General features: G+C 40.7%; 2 protein-coding genes across 2 annotated transcripts in view; both read left to right on the top strand.

The window, feature by feature from the left end:
* LOC118325083 (excitatory amino acid transporter 1-like) lies at positions 1-13417 on the top strand. The gene is made up of 10 exons (XM_035657641.1): positions 1-118; positions 594-920; positions 2222-2359; positions 8050-8254; positions 8481-8523; positions 9076-9344; positions 9438-9671; positions 9965-10159; positions 10615-10749; positions 11416-13417. Exons 2-10 carry the CDS (start codon positions 737-739, stop codon positions 11621-11623), a joined length of 1611 nt encoding a protein of 536 aa, XP_035513534.1. The 5' UTR covers positions 1-118; positions 594-736; the 3' UTR covers positions 11624-13417.
* A 1343-nt stretch (positions 13418-14760) lies between these two features.
* The window catches only part of nipbla (NIPBL cohesin loading factor a), a gene marked incomplete in the record, with an annotated part of 27613 nt that continues 25629 nt past the window's right edge, over positions 14761-16744 (top strand). The window contains 1 exon segment of the mRNA XM_035658386.1: positions 14761-15183.

Raw genomic sequence — 16744 nt, 5'->3', positions numbered from 1 at the left:
CACTCCAACCAGCTCACAGCCAAAGAGTTCCTCTGTCCCTCTCACACTGATCAAGCTTTAAATCCAGAAGTTTTCCCTGAGACATTACTCCAAAGGAACTTATTGCTCAAGTCTAAAGGTACAGAAACAACTTCTATCTTAGTATTTTACCATTTAATATTTATGCAATTGTATCTGTGTGTGTGTGTGTGTGAAAGATCTGTGAATCAGTATCAGTATAACTGTTAGACCCAGACTGTACACGTGTGTTGTAGTTGTAGAGTGTACGTAGGAGGAAGTCTGCATGCCTTCACAGTTAAAGGCTGCAACACATGAGTTCCTCACTCAGCTGTTTGTTGACAGATTGGTTTTTACAATGCATTTTTGGCGGGGTTGCATTATTATTACTGTCATTGTACATTTTCTGCATGTCAGGGACAATGCCAGTCAAAGAGGTCAGAATAAGACAATCAATCATTTAATCCACTTTGTATGTGCTGTATATTGTACAGACAAAATTACAAAATTATCTGACTGAACTAAGAGTGCACAGTTTGTTTCTTTGTGCTCAAATAATGCAAACTCTTTCCAATATGTCCTTCCCTCTCAATCAGGACACAACCAAAGGAGAGGTGTAACAGAGAGGAGGAAGAGCAACCGGTGACAAGTGAATTAGCAACGCCTTTATGGTGTTCCCATCACAGCTTGAAGGAGTTCAAGTTCCTGCACGTTTATAACAGGTCGGAAGATTCCAGCTATGACTCAGAGCTCTGGGGAGAACCCACAAAGGACCCGGAGTGGTCTCCACCAGCTCCGAGCCGGGATCCAGTCCCGGTCGCTGATGGCCAAGAAGAGAGTGGAAAGCATCACAAAGGATGATGTGAAAGGATTCTTCTTAAGAAATGCCTTTGTGCTCTTTACCATCGCAGCTGTCATTATTGGTAAGTGGGAAAATGTATTTGTTTCACTTAAGACACTGTTCAGACACTGAACTCTATTGGTAATTTAGTTCATTTTAAACTGGGGATCGTTGGACTTTGTTTGTTCCTTTCCTCTCCGTCTATCACCAGTTTTGACCCCCTGTCTATTCAAACTTGTAAAGAAGAAGGCACCAGATTTTCTGCATTGTCCCGACAAGCCATCAATCTGGTGTGACTAACACCTTTGTAGCAGGACGGAAGAAGGAAAAGAATTGAAACAAACTCACCGCGTGAAAGAATAGAGGGAACCCAGATTAACTTAGCAGACCGGCCTTTATCTGATGCTGTAGCTGACCCCTGACCCTTGACTTGTTGCCATTAACCTTTGAATCTTACCCAGTAGGAAGTGAGCCAGGCCCACCCACCTCTTGCACATCTGCAGCCCTGCTAGAGTTACACCGTGCCACGATAAACACATTTGATTGATTGTTAAATTTGGCATATTCATCGCTTCAGGCTGCTGGGTCAGCCACCTGGGCCTGCTGGTGGATTAGCGCTGCAGTGGACAAACACCTTAATGAGTGAATAGACTTTTCTGACATTGAAGAAAAGAACTCTGCACATAATGAAACTTAATTCAATTCAATTCAAACTTTATTTTAGAGGGTGAGGACAACAACATGGTGATGAAATCACTGCAGTTCAGAGCGATCAATACACATACAGACATTTAACCCAATGTTTCCAAAGACTAGAGGAGTGCCTTGTATCACCTTGTGCAGACTCAGTTAAAACCATTATGGTTAAATGTTTTTTATAATAGACACACAAATTCAGCACATCTACTTCATGAGGCAGGTGTGTCAGAGTATCCAAAAGTAATCGACACGTACATTTGTATATAGAATTCCTCAACACAGCATGAAAAGTGGGAACATATGGCTTGCAATCATTGCACAATAATCTGAACTGCTCCTATTCCAGGACAGGCCCTGTCAAAATACCAGCAAATGCAAATGTTTATTATTGCATAAAAGTATTACCAGCAATGATAATGGAATTACGTGTTTAACCTTTAACAGTACAGCCCCACCTCTAATGCATCATTCTTAAATAGTCCACTGAATTTTATTTGTAAAAATATATTGTATTACTCGGGAGACTGCAAGTCAGTCATGTGATAAGATATGATGTTTAAGCTTTCAGATGATATTTTGGGAAAGTAAAACGCATATCTTCATCCATAGATATGCCTCTTAACATCTAGTCAGGTTAACACAAAAGACTGATAAAGTTTTGTCTTTTCTTTCTGTTAACTGCAGGCATTATCCTGGGATTTGCCCTGCGCCCTTATAAAATGTCTTACCGTGAAGTGAAGTTCTTCTCTTTCCCTGGGGAACTGCTGATGAGAATGCTTCAGATGCTCGTGCTACCCCTGTTGGTTTCCAGTCTCATCACAGGTATGAACGTCAGGCCTTCTTTTTAGGGCCATCAGGACACCAAAGACTGCAGGTGCATCTCCCACCAAGATGTACACGACTTTTATTCACTTAATTATTCAATTTACCTTTTACTCTTTTATTCTTTTGAGCAGTCAAACATATTTTGAAACGGTGGTGTTTGTGCTTTAGTATTTTTGATAAACCTTTTCTTTTAGTCACTGATATTTATGACAAATAGATGTGACAATGTTGCACACACACAAGGCTTACACACAGCACTCCCACATGGTTAGGACATAATGACGGTAAATCAAGTGTTCAGTTGTCATTGGCTATTTTTAGTTAGTTGTTTTAGTTTTGTTGTACCTAAGATATCTAAAATAACTCATTTACAGTTCAAGCCTGCTTGACATTTTTTTATTCTAAATTTATATCAAACATCACCACTCTTTCCCGCTCAGCTCTGTAGAGAGTAGAAATAGTACCCCACCCGACCAGACAGAACTCATCAACACTCTACCACTGTGTCCCCTAATACCATATCTCTCCTATCCTGAATTGGAAGTACAGTACAACAATCACATAGTAGCAGGACCACTGTGAGATTTTGCAGGTAGCATGTGTTTTCATTGTAAAAACTTCATGCCAGTGACGGTGCTGTTTGTTGTTTTGTGGCTCCACCGACCAACATGTACCTCATGAGTGGCAGAGTAAGCCATCTGTTTGTTCAGCCAACGCTGTTTGTTGGTTTTGGGCCCAGCGGTGGATGGCGTTAGGATGACCTCATGAGCGAAAGAGAGAGAGAGAGCGAGAGAGAGAGAGAGAGAGAGATATGTTTTCGACGTACAGTGCTGGCTTCAATCACATACTTGACCCATGTTGTAATGTTCTTGATCTTGATACAACATGAGCAGTCTTGTGTTTTAATTGAATAAGCAATTCAGAATTTTTGGGCTGGATTACTTTGGCTGAGTACATCTCGTACTTCTGCAGCTCACATGTATTTGTGGCTGTATTTCAGAAAAACACAAACATATGACGCTGATGTTTTCACTTCTAATCCAGGGATGTGGTTAATTCGTCACTGTTGATATGGTTCATAAACCCATTCAGACATGCAGGGATGTTTTCTTCCAGAAGCAAAGGCCTGTGGGTCTGTTACTGAGCAGAGCCCCTACTTGTTATGGCAGTAAAAGTACAGATAGAGTTATGGAACACGTGTTTCCAAAAACACTGGTCAGCAGTACTGACTGACTGTATGTAGGCGGGACATGCTGAGATCAAATCTCCAGTCTCTGAGCAGTGATTGACAGGACAAGAAAGCCAGTCTACTGAAGAGATGACAGAGACTTGTTGTCCAATAATAACCTGCTTTGTGCTGCAGCGGAGCGTAACATCAGCATCTTCTGACATCATGTCACATGACCACAGCTACAACATGTGGAAACCAACAAAGAGTGCTGTTCTGTAGCCAAGTCATCTGTAATACAGCTCCTTTCTCTTGTGTGTGGATGTGCCCTTATTCAAGATATCAGATGCAATGTTATCTGCTAGGAACTCATCATTAGACTAGATAAAGTCAACTACTATATTACTACAAGAAGCTTTTCATTTATTGCTGCCACTTTTTTCCCCATGTTCCAAAAATAGACTTGAAATAATGTATTGCCGGTTTTAACAGGCTTTATCTGCTGCATCATCTTTACTGTTAAACCTGCTCTTAAGCCCACTCTATTACAGTGTGTCATTATTCTCTTCATTGCAAAGTCTTAAGATATGCATCTATAAAGCTTTATTTTTGTTATTCTTATTTAATCAGAGGTTATAAATGTGGTTGTGACAAACAACTGCTTCACCAAAACACACACACATTCCAAAATGCACGCTTAAAGTTGGGGACTTTGACTTTTCACACATGAGGAAAACGTTTGTAGGCTGGATTCACCAACTTTCCTATAAGAACTGATGTCCTGCAGCCTAAATGTAATTGCTGGAAGCTCTGTTTCTAGAGCACAGATTTCTTTATATACATGCCTTTGAGCACAACTTTGAGAATCACATTTTAGAGGATAAGAGCATCGGAGCTCCTATGACTTTCTGCAAACACGTGGTCCCTCCTTGTGCAAACCAACTGTAACGCTCTCAAGGATGAATTGTGCCTTTATGTGAAATGGGTCGTCCCAGTTGAAAGGGACCTCTGAATTTTGACCCTGTCTAAAAATGAGGTTAAAGTAGGAATCAGAAAGTTTGAGCAGAGTCCAGAGGGGCCCTGGAAATGAGGGAAATGAGGGAAAGCAAAACTAAGGATCAAGGATTATGAGAAACTGGCTTATTTGTTTCAATGACAGATCCAGATTCTTCCTCATCCAGAACCATATTTATTTCTATCTCACGCACACAAAAACACACTTAAAAGTAACCACTCAACATATGTTTAGTGCAAATCCATATTGTCTCCAGGCATTTCATTAAAAGAGCAGAGAGTCCACCACAGAGATATATGTATAGAGCCAAGAAGGGCTGGACAGGGAGAGGGGATGTGGACATTAAAAAGAGGAAAAGGAGGATGATTATGGCAGAGGTCGCTGGAAGGGGAGCTTAAATGTAGAGGGGGTGGGGACCTGGGCAAGAACGGGGAAAAAATGTCAGGGAGGTTGAAGCTTGATAGTAAATACCTAGACAATATGAGACTTTGTGAGTTTGTTCAATAAATGTAGCAACATAAAGGTAGAAATAAAATAATTAAGTTATAAAAAACAATAAATGTCAACACATGGATTGAAAGTATGTAAGTAGCTGGTAGTAAAATGTAAAGTACAAGTTCTCCCTAGTTTTTAAATTCCCTTGTGGTATTAAATCACTATATAACATGGAAGTGGTCAAGTTGGGACTTTAGTTGAAGTCAAAAATGCGTCATATAGTATGATTTTACTATTAATATGTCAGTATTAAAAATAAAGACTAGCCTTTAGAGAATCTGTGAGAAACTACAGCAAAAATATTCCCTGAAATGTAGACTAAAAGTATAAAGTATTCTAAGTGCAAGTATTTCAAAACTAGACTCATGACAATATGTCATGTCTTTATTTTTCACCATAGCAACTTACAAAGAATGGCAAATCTGTTTCAAGAGTGCAGTAAAGCACTGTCTTGTGCGCAAAAGTTAGAACATGTATATAAAGAATGTAAATCTAATGGCACTCATCTACAATCATACATGAAAGGATTGTTGTAGGAACCTGCAGACAAAAAAAACAACAAAATATTTTGTAAATTCTGAGCTAAAAAATCTACCATCACATTAAATTGCTTAGCTGAACCTTTTCACCACTGTTAATTTATAAGGGCCTTCACTAATCTGTTTATCTGTGCTATACTGTAACTGCAGGGCATTTACAATTATTGTCATTACAGACTTATCTTGATTATTCAATTAACCATATTTTCTATAAAATGTCTTAAAACTGGAAAAGTTTAGATCACAACATCCTAGAGCCCAAGGTGAGGAATTCAAATTGCCAGGAAATCAACAACAAACAAATGAAATTAATGATCAAAACAGATTAATTCAGTAAAATCTATTAAGCTCCACAGACTGAGGTGTGGAGATACTTTCTGACTGCAGGCCTTCAGGCAAAGTCTTGCTAGAACTGGGGAGTCAATCTTTGGCCGGCGTCAGTGGATGTTAATTGCCCTGTGGGCAGACCTCTTGCAGTTGCTATGTCCTGCGCTTCAACTTCCCCCCTCCCTAAAATAGACCTACTTCTTTGTGTTTGATGAACATTCCCCATATGAGAAAGAAAGTCATTCTCCCTGCGCTCCTTCAATCTCGGTTCTTTTGAAAGGATGGAATTGGTGAGACTGCGTCCGCTGTTGCCTGGACAACAAGCTGGGGATCATTGTGTGCGTGCGGGTCTAACTAAGTCAACAAGTTTTCCCAGGGCTGTCAGAAAAGGAATAGGAGGAGAGCAGGAGAAGGGGGGTGGTTTGGAGGAAAAGAGTGGCAATGAAAGAGGATTGCAGCAATAAGATCAGCGTGCAAGAAAAAGAGAGGAGGGAGGCCAGGAGGGTCGGGTGGGAGAGGAAGGGAGGGGTACGAGGGGGCACCCTGAAACAAGAGGTGATGGAGGGGTGGTAGATAGAGGAGGTGAAGAATTTGGGAGAAGAGAATGAGGCAGGGGAAGGATGAGGAGGGGAGAAAGAGGATCAAAAGAAATTGTATAAAAGCCTAAGTCCCGGGCATGTTGAGACAAGAGGGACGGAGAGGGCCAAAGCAGGGGCAGTAAGTACGCCCATGCACACACACACTTTGGTACGCAAGGCGTCAAAGTGCCACATACGAAAGGAACACATACATCTCCCATCACACAAAGCCTGCTTTGCCCTGTACAGCTCTGAATGAAGATAATGGCCATAATAGGACCTGACACATTGAAAATACAACTCTGCTGTCATGCCTATCGAAGGCAGCTTGCCTGTTTCCAATGGATGTGCTTCTTTTTACCTCCATTATCCCTACAAAGTCCATTTAATGCTATTAGAGCTGTGGAGGATGGTTTAGACCTCAGGCTCCAGCAGTGATTTATGAATTCTTCTTTTAGGTTATACAGTTAAACAATATCCAGCCTTCCACTGAGAGTAAGGTAGCAAATGATTTCTTTGTAACTTGATTATCATGTGGTTGTTATGAATTATGCTGCAACACATTTTTTCTATAGAGGCTAACATCAGTCTGTGTTGTATTGTCTGATACTTTCTATGCATTGGCTTGATATCACAGTACATACAGTTTTCATATCAGAACACACATATATCTTTGTTGTATATTTTTCTTCATGACACAAAGATTCAGTTGAGGTCAGACTGTTAATCTGTAACTGACATGTCTGTCTGCTCTTTATGTACACAACAAATTAACGTCACACTTGAGGACACACCACTGTCAAATGACAAATAAAGACAGCAATTTGAATGATGCCAACTCTGCTTTGGGGTGAAACATGTAGTCCCTGCAGTTATACTTTTGAATCATACGTATATGAATATACAGGATGTAAACAGATGTTGCATAGTAGATCTACCCCCTGGGTGCTGTACAGTAGGTGCGTTTTTTCCACTAGTAAAGGTCAGAGTGAGATTGTGTTTCTTGCCGCTCTTTGTTGTCACAGATTGTTGGGCAGATAATACAGATGGGTGTATTCCAGCTGTAATTACAGTACTTTTCCCAGGCTAACTCAATGGGACAGAAGCAAATGACACTATGCAAACTCTGAGGTCATGGTGCAGCATGACGATAGGGATGTTTTTTTTCATATACAGAAACAACGACACATTTTATTAACTTAATTATAAGATTATTGAATTTAACAACATTTTCACTGAAAGCTAGTTGTGTGTAATTGAAGAGCAAATGAATGAATGAAACTGGCAGTTGGTGAAAAAAAATATGAATTAATTAATCCATACACTGCTCAGTGACTGGTAATGTGGCTAATTTACAAGATGGCACGGAGCTGGTTGTAGCACTACATGATTATAGCACTGCTGCTCCCTCTACAGGAACTGTTAGGAATTCCTACAGCATGAAAGACCATCCAAACTTCTGATAATAAGAGTAAGAGTGCAGGTACCAGTGTATAAATACAGAAACTGGAGGATAAACTCTGTTGTGGTGATATACATTAACGTACATGATGTGTCCTTCTCAGGTATGGCTGCTCTGGACAGCCGGGCTTCTGGTAAAATGGGTATGAGGGCAGTGGTCTACTATACCACCACTACTGTCATTGCTGTGTTCATCGGTATCGTCATGGTGCTCATTATTCACCCCGGAAAAGGATCGAAGGATGAGTTCGCCAAGGCGCCACAGTTAGAGCAGATCAGCCCAGCTGATGCCTTTCTGGACCTTATCAGGTACGTGCAAACACATATATGCACATTGAATAACCAAACACTCACAAGAGCACTCCAGTACACTAATTCTGTCAGCAATTCATCATCCCTCATTTATTTATCAGACCTAATAATGTATACACTGCATGTAGTTTGTTTATTTTTCTTTTAGCAACGTGCATGCCTATTTGTCATTCGTAATTTGTTATTCTTAACATAAATGTTTTTCTTGTGTTCGGTTTTCTAGAAACATGTTTCCCCCTAACCTTGTGGAGGCTTGCACCAAACAGGTAACTCTCACCACATCCTGCCTATTTCCTTGTCCTGCAATTACATTATATGTTTTATTTCTTAATTATCTTACTACAGCATATCATCATCAGTACCTGAGTGCACATTTAGCATTGTTTAAAAGCTTCTCCACAGTGCAGGGTTTCTTTTAAATGTTTTGCTTTTGTAGGTTCTTGTTGCCATTGTCATTACTGTGGACTTTGAGGTGCTTAAGACCTCTGTTACACTGAAAATATATAAATTTAATACTCAAAAATCAGCAATCAAATCTACATTTCCATCTATATAAAAATCACTTGAGAGGTTATTTCTATCAACTAATTACCTCAATTTCTACTCATAGTTCCAAAGTAACAATCGCAAAAAGAGGTTTTACAGTAAAGGGAAAGGACTTTTTTTACGGGTCCTTATGATTCATTCATTCTTAACTGCCCACGCTATATAGAGGTTTTAAAGAGGTACTCTGGAAGGATCGTGAAATTTTGTGCACCAGATGCTAATACAGGGATCAATCATCATTTAACCCGCCCTCTTTATTCTTTTAAACCCAGTTCAAGACGAAGTATGCCAAGAGAGTAGTCCATGTGACGATGACAGTGAATGACTCGATATTCACACTCAATGGCAGCCAGGAGATATCCCAGGAGGAGATGATCCCAGTGCCAGGGTCGGTTAATGGAATCAATGCTCTCGGCCTGGTGGTGTTCTCCATATGCTTTGGTCTGATCATAGGGAGCATGAGGGAACAGGGACAACCCCTCAAGGACTTCTTCGACTGTCTCAATGAAGCCATTATGAGGCTGGTCGCCATAATCATGTGGTGGGTACAAAGAGGGATGGATGGTTGGATAGAGGAGACTGAAGTGTTGGATCTTTCAAGAACAAATTCACAGTAGCACTCATCTGTCCTCAGGTATGCCCCTATTGGTATCCTGTTCCTGATTGCTGGTAAGATCGTGGAGATGGATGACATTACATCCATGGGCGGCCAGCTGGGAATGTACACAGTTACAGTCATCTGCGGCCTCCTCATCCACGCCATCATTGTCCTGCCAACACTCTACTTCCTTGTCACCAGGAAGAACCCCTTCGTTTTCATCGCTGGGCTGTTGCAGGCACTTATCACTGCCCTTGGAACATCCTCTAGGTATGTGATTGGGTTTGAAATATCACAGACTGACAAGAAAGGTCGAGGTCAAGGTAGAATTTATTATCATTCTCTCATATACAATACTGTAGTGTACAGGGGAGTAAAATTAAATTGCCTCACTGCTTGAGAAACAGCAAGGAGAACAAACAAGCAGACAAAATGTAACAATCATTATCAATAATAATTCTCTTAAAGTGGTCACAGCAATTCACCAATTGACTGTATTTTCCAAGAGACCTTTTTCTCTACTTTGCTGTTTTTTCATGTTCTCTCTCTCTTTCTTCTCTCAGTTCTGCCACATTGCCCATCACTTTCAAATGCCTGGAGGAAAACAACAAGGTGGACAAGCGAGTGACCCGTTTCGTGCTCCCCGTCGGTGCCACCATAAACATGGATGGCACAGCTTTATATGAAGCCCTTGCAGCCATCTTCATCGCCCAGGTCAATGATTATGAACTCAACTTCGGACAGATTCTCACCATCAGGTATGTGACACACAGTACCAATCCATTAATATTGTAGTTCATTCAGTCATTTTTAGCATTATAGTTGTAACATCTTATTCAACATGGTACATGGACTCAAAAGCATTTGATTCAGTAAACTCACCCTCTCTGAGAGTTGCCACAGTTTTGGATGTACAACAGAATATTTCTATTACATTTGTCTTTCATTATGGCAAGAAGAACTACTTAACCCAAGAGAGGCATGTCCAAGCCTCAAAACCACAGGTTACATGATTTTCTAACCACCACTATTTGAATAGGGAGAGATGGGCGATAGTGTTTCTGCCACGGGAATGAATTCAAGTAACCCTCTTCAATGCTATTACCAAGGAATGATTCAGAGGTCAATGCTGGGACATGTCTGTCCCAGTTGCACTGTATTGATGGCTTTGTAGACAATTCATATTTGCCTTTTTTGCACATTTCCCCATCAGTATCACAGCCACAGCAGCCAGTATTGGAGCAGCTGGAATCCCTCAGGCAGGCCTGGTCACCATGGTGATAGTGCTAACATCTGTAGGCCTGCCCACTGATGACATCAGCCTCATCATTGCAGTTGATTGGTTCCTGTAAGTATTGACAATAAGACTTTTCAGCTATTCAGTTAAAAAGTAAAGGTATATTTTCCCTCCAGTAGCACGAGCACCGTGTACAAACATGTTGGCTATAGAGAGGGAATGAAGAGGGTTTAATCATGAGGAAATAAACTATAGTGTGGTATGAATCCAAGCAAGTTCCAGCCAGAGGGAGGTTTTATGGGGTTAAAACATTGGTGTGCCATATACTCTTGAGTGGATTTCAGGACAGCTTCCAGAGACACTCCCTTCACATTCCATGTCCCTCGATCCATCTGGTTTTTATTCAGTTGGCAGCCAATCCCAGCGCGATGTCTTACTTCCTCCAATATACTGGCTCTGTTTCATGTGGTTTGTGGAGTGCCTGGGGCGATTAAAAATATGCCTTCAGTTTTCTAATGATAATTTTCATTTACACACATTTACAGACAGTTCAGGTGAATTCAATTTAAAGTGTCTTGGATGGAACTGATTAATTTGTCGTACTTGTGTCTTCTTCAGTCTTTTGTTGGCTCTTCACCTGTCTTTTTTGTCTTTTTTGTCTTGTTTTGTCGTCTTTTTTGTCTATTAGTCACTTGTTTCATCTTGTCATGTTTTGTTCTGTCTTGTCTCTCTTCCTACTCCCTGCCCCCTGTCCTCACCTGTGCTGTCTTTCCTCAGGGACCGATTGCGCACCACCACCAATGTCCTTGGAGACTCCATTGGTGCAGGTATTGTGGAACACCTGTCTCGTCACGAGCTGCAGAAAAAGGACCCTGAGGTTGGAAACTCAGTGGTGGAGGAGGCAAACAAGAAGCCGTACCAGCTCATCTCCCAGGAGAATGAGTATGAGAACGAGAGGCCTCCTCACAGCGAGACCAAGATGTAGTGGCTAGAGTCTGACGTTGCATACATTCTTAGGAAAACCATTGCGCTGCATTGAACCACGTTCTCAAATAATCTCTTCTTAATTTGCAAACCTTCCTCTTGCAAGATTGAAGGGTTCAAATTAAATTGATCTACAGCTAGAATATTTTTCAGCCAAGATAAGTTCCACTAATGTTTGAGGTCTGGTGTGGGCTTTCCTGATATACTGCACACTTGAAATGGTTCACTGTTTTTCTAAGGGTTTGTGCTGTGATGCTTTCTAAGAGTACTATACCTATCTGCCATAGGATGGCAGCTGTTTACTATTACAGTGAGAATGAACTACTCTAGTCCCTGGTGGTCAATGGTCTGCATGCCATATCCAACTTCTCTCAGAACTGTGATGACTAATCTAACCCACTAGAGGCCAGTATTGCTGTGAGTCTTAACATGCCGCAGCAGATTACAGCCCATACTTGCACAGACGCCTTTCTGGCTTTAAAGTTGTTGCTTTTGTTTTGTTTCTATGTGGATCATGTAAGTGAAATGGTAGTAAAAATCTGAGACTGAGGTGAAAACTGTTGGATATGATGCACATACACTGGGGTGACCAGGCCAACTTCTTTGGGGGGAAAAGGGCTTTCTATTTACAAACTTCTGTACAGAGATTCCTGACTTTATTTTCTATGATTTGGTGTACAGATTTCAACTGAATGAATGCATGATGTCATCTACCCTTAAGGTACACACACTTTTGTCCCCTAATTATCTAAACAAGTGAGTGCAATTGTAAGGCAAACATAGCTGTCAGAACATCTTGGCAACTACCCAGCCCTTAAACCAACTATTACAATCATTAAAGTGATAAACCAAAAACCACTCAGCCACATTTTCATCTGAAAATTTGCTCTGCTGAGAATTTAAATCTTCATCCAATCAGAATTTTAAGCCATCATATTTCAACCAAAAAAAGGACCAAAAATATTCCAAATTTCTATACAGTTTCATTAAATCATACCCACCCATCCAAACAAATCGCTAACCTACACAATAATACATCAATGTTTCAATAGGAAGATAGTCATGATGTTATTTCTGATTAATTAACTCTAATGGTGTGTGTGAGTAAGTCTCTTACGCAGGCCCTCTAACATGGAACTAAAACTATTTGGTTGAAACATTAAAGTGTCAGTATGAAATATTGGTTTTATATTAAATTAGTAAAATGATAGTAAGGGGTATATCATTTTGAAATGTTGCTGGACTATACTAAGTCTTGTCTATTCTCAACTGACCTTTCTTTAGATAATAAAATCTAACATTTATTTCATTTGATTTAATATGGATGCATGTTGTAAAGTCATGGCTTTCACTTAATTCCCGATCTTTTATTTTAGCTAGCGTTAATTTGTACGTATTGTTTTGCATTTGAGTAGGCCTATATATAACAAATGTAACATTTACATAGAAACTGCTCTGTATAGAAGATTCTTCTCAATATACCGTACTTGTATAGAGAAATGTAGATAAATCTGTACATTAATTGTAGATTTAAATTGTAAAGGGTTACTTGAGGATTGCGTATGTAAAGATGCTGTAACCATGCTCTTGTTGAACCTAATGACCAACTAACAATCCCTCTAGTTCCTTTTACAAATGCAAAACTGGCTGATTTAAAAGGACAAAATGTTTTCCTTTACACACTTGAGGAAATGGAATAGTTCCTTTGTTTACAGTTGCTGGTGTCTCTCTTGATATGTCACATGTGAGTGCACACACATACACACACGACTGAACAATAGTTGTAATTTTTATCTTGCATGGATTTTTTGAATAAAATAAAAAAATTAAATCAGTGTTTCTGTATTTATCAGTGTATCATGATAAGCCAAAAGATTTGTGTAGCCTAACATGTGGAACAAGTAGATGTCTTTAAATGTTTTAAATCCTGGTTTAACTGGTTTGCACATACCTATTTGCTGGCATTAGGGAGTGTCTGCCCAGGAGCGGCCTAGAGGGATTTATTGTGTACAGATTCTGACAGTGAGTGTAGGTGGAGGCAGTCTCTTGCTTAAGGTGGTTGTTGGTGCTGCAGGGGAAAGCACTTCTCCATTTCCTCCACCAACCCTGGTTGTCCTTTGCTGAAATTTGTGCTCCAAGCCAGGAACCCTTCATTCTATTGCCTCTCTACCAAGCATCATATTTAACAAATGCCAATGCTGACACCTTGAGGTCAAACAGTGATTTGAGTTCCCTCAAAACTTTTTTAAAAATAGACTGTAAATTTGGCAAATGTACCTAACTTTTGCAAGGTGCAATAATCCTGAACAGTTGGATATCTTTCTTGTGTTGAGAACATATGGCAAATTTTACACATAAACACATTTTATCAATTAAGTTCTTACCCCCTATCGTCATGTCTCATCTAATCCTTTAATTATAAACTCTATACAGAAAAAAATATAGTCCCTCAGGATAGGATCTGATAATTTTCTTGACATAAAAGTATCGATGAACGTTCAGACAAGACACACATGCATACACAGTGGTGAAAAGTAAATTTACTAAAGAATTACCCTTAAATACAATTTTGTACTTTACTTATTTAAATGTTACGGTACTTTATATACACTACACTCCAATTTGTACTTTTAACTCCACTGCATTAATATGTCAGATAGTTACTAACGACTTTTTTATTAAGATTTTATAAACAAACCCGCATTTAAAATAGTATACATAATTAGAGATTGAACTGTAGTGACAGTAAGTAGTCACAATTACCTCCAACTTAACCTGCCACAACATTAAAATGCTGCCTATTATGTTAATGCATCAATAACAATCACCACAACACACTGAATGGTAATTCTGCATTCTTCCATCACAGCACACATAATAATACAGCAACAACATTGTGCTATTAGTTTGCAGTGTATAATTAAAAAAAAACAGATTATATGGTGATTGTATGGACATTTATGGTAATTCCGCGTCCTGTCTCATCACCAGAATGATGATTTGTTTATATGTTTTATTTTTAGCTAAAGCAGATGTACGACTGACTGTACTACTACTATCGAGAGATGGTAAACTTGTGTTACAGCGCCGCCTGCCGGCTCCAACACCAAACGTTGCATGGCATTTTGTTTGGCGCCGATGGAGGGAGTCACTCCTGAGATCTTTGGTCAGTCAGACGGCAGAACTTCCGGTCGGCATTTTGTTCTACGAGAGGAGAGCCTCTTGATGATCGCAACAATCGTCATATTTCTCACTTACTGTCGAAATTGGCTGCACTCGTTGTTTACGTCGGCGCAGACCGACTGAAACTGCGGAGAACGAATGTTTCCCCGTGAATGTACGCCGAAACATTCACCCTTGAGTGACGGAAGAAGAGCGAATCAGTCCGACCCGGATTATTGTTGATAGCTATAGCAAGGCTAGCTCACCAGCTAGCTTGGCAAGCCAATCGAGTTCCTTCTGGAGGAGCTGCGAGAGAGAAGAAAGGGGGAGCTAGAGATACGGACACGGACACAAACCAAGCTAAAACATTCCCCTCCCTTTTGAACGCAACATCCGAAGGTAAATACAATCACCCATCTGCCTTTGTGAAGCAAACTTTTTTTTTTTTTAAATTGCGGTTATTAACAATCACCGGGGTAAAATGTTCCGCTGCGAGACCACCTACGGCGTCGTTAATCGTTGACCGGGAGGTAACGGAAGCTAGCGAACTAGCCAGCCGAGCTAGCTGAGGTGTGTTTTTGCTCCGCCGAGGCGCACGGCCTTAACTGGATGTCATTTGTCGAGCCCGAGGATTGGGCCGATGCCACGGAATTAACAGTGTATCGTTGCCTTTTACATATACTTACACTAACTCACCAGATTTTTTTTCCCCCCCCCTCGGAGCTCAGAGGGATTTGACTAACATTAATTAACCCACGATTGTCGCTTCCTTGTATTATTTGAATTGCCGTCCCCCTTTTTTTTTTTTTTTTTAATAATTTGAACGGGGGAGTAGCGTTGGAAGCTAAGCAACAACAGTTAGAGCTAGTTAGCACAAGTAGCTAAGGTGAGCTATTAAAATACGACTATTGTTGCTGCAGAGTTGTCGGGTGATGTTAGTTGCTGTCGCGGGGGATAACACTAGCTTTCACCGTTAGCTCGAAAGATCAGGGGCAGTCAACTTCTTGGCACTGTAACGCTGTTGGGTTTTGTTCGCAAGTAGCGGGCTGCAGCTGGCAATTGAGCTAACTAACGATAAGATAAACAGTCAAATGGTTTCTGACACAAACTGCACGCCAGCGAACTGTTGGGTTATTATTATTTTGTGCTATTTGACTCATAAGCGTGCGTTTTTAATTTCGCTGGAGGGGTTTGCCAGGGGCTGCTGTTGGCTTTGGTTGCTATCCTGTTTTGAACATGTTTTGACTGACGACTTGACTGAGCATTGCGCTACGTCGCCTCAGCTATAGTTACTTCTACTCTCAGAGTTTGCCACACAGGTAAACGTCGTTGGTGGGGGGGAATCGTAGATGTTGTTGTTTTTTTTTTTTTTTGTTCTTCTACCAAACAAAATCAGTTTGATGGCACTCACCTGGACAGTTTGGCAGAGTCGCGTACGGTGGCTGCTGGCTAGCTGGCGTTTTGATGCAGCCCACCCACTAACGTTTACGCCGTCCACCTACACAGCTGACTCCTGTTCTTTACATGTGCATGCCTTCCTGCCTGATCAGATCTCACAAGGCTGTCAGCCAAAGCCCTGCGTACGAGAAGAGCACACAGAACACCGAGCATAGCTAGCCGCTAAACCGGGCCAAGCTAAATGTTAGATGCTATTACATCCATCCATCTGTTCGATCTGTGCGGTGTTTGTGAGATTTGCTGTTTGCCCGCTTACGAGTGATCGATGGCACTGACTGTCTGGCTTTGCCACCGTTGTGTTTACGAATTCGGTAGATGGTTGTCAGTGTTTGCAAAAAGATTGCTGAACACCAATTTAAGTGGAAGTCACCAAAAACGAAAAAGGATTTCTGCCTGCCTACTGTTGACAATGCTGGAGTTAATGTAAATTGTGTAGCCAGCCCCGGTGACTGGTTGTTGCAAATTGGCAATGCAAATGCGTAGGGGTTTAGAGTAGGAGCAA

Source organism: Morone saxatilis, unplaced genomic scaffold, assembly GCF_004916995.1.
Source record: "Morone saxatilis isolate NCDOM2014 unplaced genomic scaffold, NCSU_SB_2.0 Contig16, whole genome shotgun sequence".
NCBI classification, from domain to species: domain Eukaryota; kingdom Metazoa; phylum Chordata; class Actinopteri; family Moronidae; genus Morone; species Morone saxatilis.
This window is presented reverse-complemented; position numbering and strand designations above follow the sequence as displayed.

Excerpts from the sequence above, each read along its gene's own strand:
- LOC118325083 (XM_035657641.1), top strand. The coding sequence starts at position 737 with ATGACTCAGAGCTCTGGGGAGAACCCACAAAGGACCCGGAGTGGTCTC. Across the intron at positions 9,345-9,437 it reads CTGGTCGCCATAATCATGTG|GTATGCCCCTATTGGTATCC; the intron begins GTGGGTACAAAG and ends ATCTGTCCTCAG. Across the intron at positions 10,160-10,614 it reads GGACAGATTCTCACCATCAG|TATCACAGCCACAGCAGCCA; the intron begins GTATGTGACACA and ends TTTCCCCATCAG.